The 10,673-nt window shown below is 45.1% G+C and overlaps 1 protein-coding gene across 10 annotated transcripts in view; it reads left to right on the top strand.

The window, feature by feature from the left end:
* The first annotated feature begins 26 nt into the window (after nt 1–26).
* The window catches only part of LIMCH1 (LIM and calponin homology domains 1), a 336,283-nt gene continuing 325,636 nt past the window's right edge, over nt 27–10,673 (top strand). For 9 of the 10 annotated variants that reach the window (XM_029234810.1, XM_029234807.1, XM_029234806.1 and 6 more), the window contains exon 1: nt 27–184. In XM_029234810.1, the coding sequence (XP_029090643.1) occupies nt 89–184 (96 nt within the window). In that variant the 5' untranslated portion in view covers nt 27–88. The remainder of the gene's footprint in view (nt 185–10,673) is intronic. The other variant, XM_029234813.1, reaches the window with a different exon arrangement.

Raw genomic sequence — 10,673 nt, 5'->3', positions numbered from 1 at the left:
GGCGGCGGCGGCGGCGGCGGCGGCGGCGGCGGCGGCGGCCGTCCTCATCCCGGCGGCCCAGCGCTTGAGTAGACGCGGGGCTTCGCAAATGGCTTGTGCCGCTCTTGGTCTGGAAGCTCTTCAGCCCCTGCAGCCTGAGCCGCCCCCCGAGCCCGCCTTCTCCGAGGCGCAGAAGTGGATCGAGGTAGGTGCCCGCGGCTGGCGGGGGGCTTTGCAGGGGCAGCCCGGAGCCACCGACCCGCACACACACTGACGACAGGTCCAGCCTCGCCTCCCCCCACTTTCTTTTGCCAGCTGCTCCGGGGCACCCGTCAGGGCCTCGAGCGAGCTGCGACCCCCTGACGCTTTGGCACTGGCGTCTCGGGTGAGGGTGGGCGCGAAGGGGGGACACTGCGGTCTAGCTGTGCGTGTGGGGGGCAGGAAGCGGTCCCCCGAGCCTCCATCCTTCCTGCCCGTCAGCCGCGCAAATCTCAGCTCCTGCCGCTTCCAGGCGCTGCCAAAGGAAGCGCAGTGCGAGCAGAAGCGCCGCAAAGCCTCGTTATGCGCGAGCCCCTGGAGTCCTTGCCGACGCAGCATGTCGGGGGTCCTGCTCCCAGTCCTACCTCCACCCGTTGGCTCCCCCTCCCCGCCCTTCCCGGGCGGAGTTGTGCGTGTCTCCACGGAAGCGCATACCCACCGGAGCCTCTGGCTGTATTCCTGGCACCGGGTCAGGTGTGAGGCTGGCACAGCGCAGAGGGCCGGGGAGCCTGCAAGACCCACCTGAGAATGCGCCATCCGCAGAGACGTTGCCCAGCCATTGGCAGCTCCCACTCCATCGCAGAGGCGGTGGGACGGGCTCCCAGGTGCTGGGTACCCGGCCCCGTTGGCATATTTCACTTCTTAAATGACTCGGTGGCAGGCCAGGGAAATCACTGGAGCTCTCGACTCAGTCCAGGAAGCGCTCGCTGGGCGATCCTGATTCTCGATGTTTATCTGTAGATGCAGCTTGGTGGCCCTGCGCTCCCGAAATGAAGTGTCTGCGGGGGTCAGGACGCTAGGAGGGTGCGAGCGGGGAAAGGTGACCCATTATGATCCGTGCAGTGAGCCTCTGTTTTGCGGCTGGCGGCCTTTCTTGAGGCTTAGTGGAAGGCGAATTTGACCCTCTTTTCCTCAGGGACAGGCAGCTCTCCCTCCCTGGTAGTTCAAAGGAAGAAATGTACCGCTAAGTCATGATCCAGCAATGGTGAAGCCTCTTAGTACTCAGACTGTCACTTAGTGACACCCTTGTTGCTGCTGGGGTAACAGAGCTACGATGGTACAGATTTAAATCTGCTGAGATGCCTGGAGAAACCACCCTCACTTAATGCTGCTCTAATGCTCCAGCCACAGGCCTGCACCTTACAGGGTTAACCTGCTTCATACAAGCAAGAGTGTCAAGCAAAGTTTAGAAAGATCTATTTAAAATAGGGTTAAAGAAACAGAAGAATAAACTCGAGGCTCTATTGCTAAAAGCCCCAGTCGTGTCTCTCATAATTTGATGGCTAATGAGCAGATGAGAAAAAGACCTTGGCTTTTTATTTGTGAGATGTGGCTGGCACGGCTTGGGCTGTGACAGGTGCTTTCTCTGTGCTGCATACTTGGGCTCACAGGACATACAGGAAACATTTGTAGTCACTGGCTTGGTTGAGAGTTGGAGAGCTGTGTTTTTCATGTTCTTGAACTTTAAAATTCTCAGGAGAGATTTTGGATGTGGATGGTGATGAGGGGAGGGTGTAAGAGCAGAGCACTCTACGGTTCTTAAAGGCAAGTGGTGTATTCCCCATTTCCTTAATTGTGAGTAACACGGGCATACATACTATACTTTAAAAAAAAATGTATTGTGGGATCATTTGCACATAGGAAAGTGCACACATCTCAAGTGCACACCTCCATGAATTTTCACCTAGGTATATAGTACTCTAGCCCCCACTTAGATTACGATCTAAAACATCTTCTTCAGCCCAGGTCACAGTCTGTTTTTAAGTGGTGGTATATTTCAAGCTAAATATTATGCAGTGCAGAATATCAGCTTTTGTCCTGGTTCCACAGGTTTAAAAATAAGAAGGGCTTCCTTAAGAAAGCAGAGCCCCATTGGGCCCTATAGACAGTTGGGCATTGTTCTGGGTGCTTTACCAGATCTACCAATTTGAGAATGTGAAAGCCGTGACGGGCAGTGCGTGGCTTTAGGACGAAGCAGTCGTGGCGCTGTGCGTGTGCATTATTGAAGCGGCCTATCTCCTTTCAATCGCGGAGTTGGGTTTCACGGAAAGGAGAGCTTCCCCTCCCAGGCTGTATAAAAAGGTGTTTGCTCCGGGGAGAGATAGAGACCGTCCCTCTTCCTTCCCGGAGATTCCTCTTGAAATGTAAATGCCGCGTCTGCAAACCGGGGGAACCCAGGAGCAGTAACAGATGGTTCTGCGCGCAGTTGCCCAGTGAACAAAGATTCCTCGGCTAATATAGCAATAATGTAGTACTTAGTGTGAGCCGAGTTCCCAGGGGGACTGTTGTCTCGAGACAATTGCATCTCCTTTAGGGGCCCCGTTGTCTTCGGCAACATCCTCATTGGTAGGGCTTTGTTTTTCACTTTTGTTCAGTTGGTGATTAAATTTCCCACAGCCTTTTTTTTTTCTTCCTTTTTCTTTTGAGTAGTCAGGAATTTCACCCTTTCAGAAAAATGTTCCCTTGGGTGCAGCAGGTTAATAAACAAACTTTGCAGTTTTTCTCTCCTCTTCAGTCCCTGGTCTTCGTTGAGTCATGGATTGGTGAGAAAACTGTTCATTCTTAATAAAGGCTCAGGGAACAAGCTCCAGGAGATAACTTGTTAGTGAGGAATTTCTCTCGGCCTGCAGTCTTGGCTGTTTGAGGGCTGTGTTACTGGGCAGGAAACGGTGGCCCGGGAACCATGCCCCCATCTCACCCCACCCCCAGCTTCTGCCTTGGCTGGCAAAGGTGAAAGCCCTGATGGAGGTCACAGGCCAGGTGGGAACAGTTCCATAACACTTCCAGCGACTTTTTATAGCTGTCGGAGCAGGCTACGTGTCTTAATGTGGCTTTGGGGAGACTCCGGAAGGAAACGCAAACTTCACGTATTAACTCTGGCTACCAGCGGGCAGGGGCCTAATTTCCTTCCACATTCCTTTTCTAGAAGGTCTTCCAAAGCAAAGGGGCACTGAGTGCAGCACAGCGGTTAGAGGTCAGGCTTTGGGGCTGGGCAGCCTGGCTTGGAATCCCAGGTGTATTGCCTTCTAGCTGTGTGACATTGGACAGGCTGTGTTTCTTCTCCTTTTGGTTCTAAATAGTTTCTTTGAAAGCTAGCGCCAGTCGTTAACAACAACAAAAATAACAAAGACATATTGTTCAAAGCACCTGTAAAACAGGGGTACTAATAGTAGCTTACCTACCTCCAAGGAGTGCTGTGAGAATGAAATAAGTTAATACATTTAAGATGCTTAGAATAGCACGCAGCATTTAGGAAGTGCTGCTTAAGTAGTGATCATTATTATTATTACCATTATATTACTACCGCTATTAATATCACTACTACCATTACTACTATAGTACTGCTACTATTACCACTGTTATCTTTATTAATACTGTTATTGCTTCTATTGTTGTTAATAACAACTACAGCTGATTTTGGAAGAAAATCTTCAGAACCCTGAGTTTTTTAGTGTAAAAAATATAATTCAGTTGTCTACTGACCTAATTCTATTGTCTTACCTTATTAGCTCCAGATACCTGGACTAGAAGTTAAGTAGGTGTTGTGTGTTATTCTGACTTGAGTTAAAAGAGATTTAGGCATCAGAGGAAAACCAGTAATACCAACTGATAAGATGATCCTGATGGTCCAATAAGGTTTAGAAAATTATTCCTCAATACTGTGTTGACAATTTAAGTTTAACGCATAGTGTTTGTTAACCAAACTCCAAGCAGAATGCTCAATTCCTCTCTTCTTGCACACAATCCAACATTAAATCGTTAAACAAATGGTGGTTGTCTGAATATTCAACTCCAGGGTAGCAGTGTTTTGTTCACTGACGTTGTGTCAGCTCCCTGTAGAAGAAGAATAAGTCCCCCATTTATTTTCCTTCCTCCTTCCTCCCTTCTTTTTCATCTTTCCCTCCCCCCCCCGCCCCCCCTGTGATGGTAGTTATTGAGTTACAAGACTATGTTAGCAGGTAGATGATTCTAATTTTCTTGGTCTCCCCCATCCCCTTTGCTTCTCCACCCACAAGAGTGTTTATCTGTTCTAATCTGTAGTTCTCCTCTGCAATGCCAAACACTTTCTGGAGAAACAGATGTCGCTTCAACTCAGTTTCAGTTGTGATTTGGAGCAAGTTGCCAGGCCTTTAGGGAGGGGTTGGAAATTTCAACCCAACTCAGCCTTACTTCTCAACTTGAGACGTTTCTGGACTCCTTTAACTTTAATCATAACATGCCTGTGGGGCTTGGTGCTGCATATAATCTCATTTGTGACCTAACCCGTATTTCACATGAGTGGGAACTAGTACTGGGAGGGATCAGTTCATCATTTTGGGTCATCTCCCCCCCCTCCCCCGCTCACATAGAATTGTTTTCTTATTCAACTGGGACCTGCTTTTGAAGATTAAAAGCACCGAGGGTACCTTAGCTCTCCAAGACTGAAAGCTGTTGTATTGTTTGGCAGTTGGGAGAATTTATCTGTAGCCTTTGAGAGAATGTAGCTTTTGGTGGCCAGGAACGTACGACATTCGCGATGTAATGATGAATGAACATATGCCATGAGTTATATAGTCATTCTAATTCTCCTTCTCTGTCAGGACTTGATGACTCTTACATCATTTTACTACAACAAAGATTTAACTTTGCATATGGTTCTCTACTCTGCATGGAGAGCTAGGGAAGAGGAAGAAAAACTTTTCTGGCTAGCTCAAGAAAGGAGTGGTGGTCTGAATAGATATGGAAATGAGAGCAGGCAGCATCATTCTCACAGTGACATTTAAATAGTCTGGCTTGTTTGTATACAAGGGCTGCTATGACACAATGCTGTCACGTGGTAGGAGAACAGTGAGGTCCCACAGATTTGGGGAAAGGGGAAGTGGAGTGGGAGGTGGGGCTGGCTCTTCTGGTCCCAGCATCTCCCTGGAAACCAAGTTTGCATCAGGCAAGCTCCAAATGAGCAGACTGAGCTCTGGCCACCAAGAGGGCGGTGGAGTGGGGTGTGTGTTCCCCAGCAACTGGATCTCTGGGTCCCCGGCTCTCTATTGATGGATGACAATGGAGCCATGATGTGAACATCTGGCCGGTGATTCTGTGAGTGGAAGTTGGTGCTAGGTGGGACCAGGCAGCTCCTGGCAATTGGCCTGGAAACTTCTCTTTTTGCTTTGCACTATCCTGAAACTTAAAAGTGTCATAGCTAGGGGTAACAAGATAATGGTAAGGACGGTGATGAAACCAGGGCTCATGATGATAATAGCTGATATTTACTGAGTACTTACTATGTGTCAGGCACAGGGTGAAAAACTCATTAATCCCTTAGAAGTAAGTACTGTTATTATCCCCATTTACAGGTGAGAAAATATCTTCCCCAAAGTCACAAGTAAGTGGCAAAACTAGGACTTTAATCGAAAACATCCTTTCTTAACTTCTACAAATATATGTACCCAGATATCCAAAATTTACAGCTGAAGACATTGTGGCTTCCAGGAATTAGGAGACTTGCTCAGGGTCACCTAGTCAGGAAGTACTGGTTAGAGTCAGGATTCGAAACCCAGGCTGTCTAACTTGGAAGCCCTTGTTATCTTTTTTTTTAATTATTATTTTTATTGAAATATAGTTGATTTACAATGTTGTATTTGTTTCAGGTGTACAGTAAAGTGATTCACTTATACATATATATAAAAACATATATATATATATTTTTTATATCCTCTTCCATTATAGGTTTTTACAAGATATTGAGTATAGTTCCTTGTGCTATACAGTAGGTCCTTGTTGGTTATCTATTTTAAACATAGTAGTGTGTATATTTTCATCCCAAACTCCTAATTTATCCCTCTTTCCCCCCTTCCTTTTGGTAACCATAAGTTTGTTTTCTATGTCTGTGAGTCTATTTCTGTTTTGTAAATAAGTTCATTTGTATCCTTTTATTAGATTCCACATATAAGCCATATCGTATGATATTTGTCTTTCTCTGGCTTACTTCACTTAGTATATAATCTCTAGGTCCATCCATGTTACTGCAAATGGCATTATTTCCTTCTTTTTATGGCTGAGTAATATTCCATTGTATATATGCGCCACATCTTCTTTATCTATTCATCTGTTGATGGACATTTAGGTTGCTTCCATGTCTTGACTGTCGTAAACAGTGCTTCTGTGAACATTGGGGTGCATGTGTCTTTTCGAATTATGTTTTTCTCCAGATATATATCCAGGAGTGGGATTGCAGGATCATATCCCTTACAGTGCTTCCTACATTTAGGACCATGTGTGAAAATTTCTGTAAGGACTGAGCTTTCTGTCCCTCTGACTGTGCAGAGGTTCCCCCCCACCCCTGCCTTTTTTCTGAGTCATGATGTGGATTTCAGAAGCTATGGCTCCCTAGTTTGTTTTTCTTCACAGTTTGTACCTTTCTGCTGCCAGGACTGAGGGGCTGTCCTCACTGGGACAGACCTTACATGGGGTGAGGGAGGGGCGGGACACCAGGTAGGTGGTGCTCCCAAGGCCCTCAGGCTCTGCGCCTTTGCTGGCTGCCTTCACACCTCACTTTGCTAAGGCGGAACTGGGCAATGGCATTGTCTGTAGTTCAGAGTTGCTAGCTTCCGGTTTCTGTCTCCTGTTGTTACAGCTCCCAGTCACTCCACTGAAGTTTTTTTTTAGGGCAAATGGCCAATAAGTAAGTAGTTTAAAAAATTTTTAAAAAGCTTGCTGATTCCTTAACATACGATTACTTAAGAGGACAGATATTCTAGAATATTTTATGTTTGTGATATTAGGGACTATGGCTCTCTTGTTACAGTTTTACCTCCAGTGGCTGTTCCATATGGGGATGCATAAATGCATAATAGTCCATGTGTGCTTTAGCATTTTCTATTGGAGAAGTTGAGTAGGTGTATCATTCCATACTTTACCTTCCCCAGAGAGTTTGAGTAAAGACCTACTACCTGTGTGATCTGTCTTGTGCTCCAAAACACAAAAGGCTATGGGTGCAAAGGGCTGTCTCTTCCCCATGCTGATGTGTTTAAGTGCTGTCGGCACATCTGTCTGAGGCCTTTGCCACAGCTCCTTCTCTCTTACCTGAGAGTTCTCCTGTTTGGACAGGAGCTCACCTGGGAACAGTTCTGTTGTTGAGTTCAGCCGAGAGGCAGGTCCTTCCAAGAGAGGAGATTGGCGGCCTCTCCTGCAGGTATCCCGGTCCCATCCTGAAGAACTGAAGGGTCTAAACAAAGTAGCTCTGTGACTTCTGCGAATCTTGGCTGTAGTCAGCATCCCTGTCACCTACATTCCAGTCTAACCCTAGTCATTTCGGCCTTTATTTTCACGGTTAAGGACTGAATCGCTTAACACTGGTTGATTTTTTTTTTTCTGCTTTAATAGCATAGTGAAACTTTTTTTTTTAACATTAGTGGATTTTTGACTAAACTACTTTCATTGGAGCTAGAGTTTTTAATTTTTTTGAAGCCCAGTTCACTCTTCTGTGATTTAGAAAACTGTGCAATACAATTGTATAATATTTCCCCTCATTTGTTCCCAAGGATGTGTGTGTGTTTACTTTTGAAGCAAAGGAAAGGTATCGGATAGGATCTTTTTGTGTGTGGGGGGGGAGGGTAGAGTGGGAAAAAGGAGGACTTCAGTGCAGTCAAGTGAGGAAAGGAAAGGATAACAGAACTTTATTTTTAAGTAATTGAGAAATATAAAAAGAGCCTAAATTAGAGGGTTACTAGAAGATACAGGAAAAAAAATAGTCCTTGAAAAAAAATAGTCCGTATAAAAAGAATGATGGAATATTGGAAAGACTTCTGCCTGGACACGGGGAGATGTTATATCTCTCTTTGCAAAGAAGAATGATGTCATGGAGTTCAGCTCTGCTGTGGTAAAATTCCATGTTTGCAATGTTGAAAACAATAATCCCAAAGAGATGTCCTCATGTAGCTAACCCTGATGGGGTGGCCGTCGAATCTCAGGGAATTAACTTTGGCATAAGGGGAAAAAAACAAGGTGACGTAGTCATAAAACATGCACCTAAGGAATATCTTGGCTGCCACCTTTTCTCACTAAACTTATACTATCAGCAAAACTGTATCCTTTTATTTATGCTGGGACCTTAAGGATAAAATATTGGTTAGGCTGAGAAAGCTCCACGTTTCCACAGCTCTGCATTCTGACTGTGACAGTTACAGCCGTTGTAGGAGGGAGCTCGGCCTCCTGGTCAACCTTAGAAGTTAGGGATGTGCCCCACCCTTCTATTCCTAAAGAGCCCATTAGGAGACCATGTAAGAATAGACCTACACTTGTTTTTGTTTTTTATAAAGGTCAAGGGCAGAAGGGCTTTTTAAAATTTTTACATCCCAGTACTGTTATAAAAAAGTCCTCAGCCTTATTTTTTACCAAGTGGGACACTGAGTGAGGAATTGAAGTTATTTATTGTGGAGTAGACGGCTCTCTTTTCCTCTCCTAAGAAATATTTAAAAAAATGATATTCAAACAATTATTTTATTCTAATGGGAAACTGAATGAAGGCTAGGATAGGCTCAGTCAAATGGTTTAAGATACGAAAATAATTATTTGGGATGCTTGGCTGTCACTCACTTATAAGTTCACTTCAGTGTAAACACTAAAAGTAAGCATTAATGGTGAAAATAAGCATTAATGTGTGAAAGTGTTTTAAACAAATTTTAATATTCATTTCCTGAAAAGTGTTAACTAAGCTCCAACCATATACCAGGCATAGTGCTGAGAACCAAGGTTAGGTGGCGAACAAAATAAACATAATCCTGCTCGCAGGAAATGCACAGTGTAGTTGTGGTGTGTGTGAGGTAGAGCTTAAACAATAAATTCATGATAACAAATTGGGATAATTGCTATGACAACAAAGAATGGGGGACTTAAGAGAAGAGAACTTTAGGCAGACAAGGACTCATAGTGGAAGTAATATGTAAGCTGAGACCAGTGAAGGGTGCTGAGCAAGGGAATTAGACTGGTGCTAATTTATTGAGATAAGAGCTTATGTGTACACACAACACATGCTTTTATGCTCTTATAGTTTTCCAGGTGTGTTGAAGGTGTGTATGTAAGGGAGGGGGCGGAGAAGGGAGCTGAGTCAGAAATTCTCAAATATTCTTGCTGGCCACTTAGAGTGGGGTTTGCATGATGGTCTACATACCACTTAGGACCAAGGCACAATAAATCAAGAGACCCTCTTCTAGGAGAAATGGCAGAGAGGACTTTGGGATTTACATTTAAGCTTGGACTCTGGGATTAAAATTCTTAACACAGAATAGGGGCTGTAGACGCTGCATTCCACTCTGAAGTGAGAAGGGGCTGCAAGAAACCTGCCTACTTTTCAGTGAGTAAGCAGAGCAATTTTGTGTGAGACTTTGGGTCGTGACCCACAGATGTCCTTTGATTTGGGAACTTGTCTCCCAAATTCCTCTGAAAGAAGGTGCTTTATAAACTAATAAAGTCACATGTCATTTGGGAGCCCCAGAAATTGTAAACTCTGTGACTTAGGTGTCTTTTACCACTAGATCCCCTTCCTCATGGTCCAACATGGCTGCTAGAGATTCATCATCACGTCACCTTTCCAGGAAGCAAGAGGGAGGAAGGGAAAATGAAGAGTGCATCTTTTCCTTATAAGATGTCTTTTAGAAAAGTCTTCCTGACACTTCTGGTTCCATTTTATTGCCCAGAATTTCAGTAACATAGCCGCTCCTGATTGCAGGGGAGGGTGTAATGTTTCCATGTAATAATCTGGGTTCTGTTCCTTAGGAGAAAGGGGAGGATGGTGGTTGAGGTAGGGGCACCCTGGAGTGCCCCTTCTCCACTTCTCCAGGGACAAATCCTTCCAGACAGGGCTTAAATATGACTGCCTCTGAGGCAGACTCGCTGATTCCTTTAAGCCCACTAATCCTTTTCTGTGCACACCTGACATTTAGAATTCATCTCTATTAGAAAATCGTCATATTTCATTGTAATGAATATATGGTTGCTTGGGATCTACCTACTTTGATAAACCCCACAGCTCTTGTGGCCAAGGTCTGGGTTCTTAGCGATCGTCTCACTCCTCTTCAATTTATTCACTTTGCTCCCCATTAGGGCCTCACAGCCATATTCCCCGCTGCCCGAGAGATTTCCCGGTGAGCTTGTGCCCAGCTATGATTGCCTGATTGGCACTTGGACTCTGCCGTGGCAGAGAAAATAGACTCTGTTGCTGCCCTGACAGGAAGCAAATTTTTTTTTTTTTTAAAGACTGATTAAAAAAAGCAGTTTACCCAATAGTTGCCTGGAGACAGTCAGTGATTGGACACTTGGAAAGTGATTCCACTCTTGGCTCTTAGGTAGGTGATATCAGTTGAAGGAATTATTTAGGAGGCCACCCTTCCCCTCAGGTTGGACTGGTACAGGGCTCACTGCACTTGGCATTTCTGTCTGCAGGGCTGGAGAGCAGACATCAC

This window comes from Monodon monoceros, unplaced genomic scaffold, assembly GCF_005190385.1.
Source record: "Monodon monoceros isolate NGI ecotype Baffin Bay Population unplaced genomic scaffold, NGI_Narwhal_1 Super_Scaffold_20, whole genome shotgun sequence".
Taxonomy (NCBI): domain Eukaryota; kingdom Metazoa; phylum Chordata; class Mammalia; order Artiodactyla; family Monodontidae; genus Monodon; species Monodon monoceros.
Note: the sequence above shows the minus strand (reverse complement) of the source record. Positions and strands in the feature narration are given on the sequence as shown.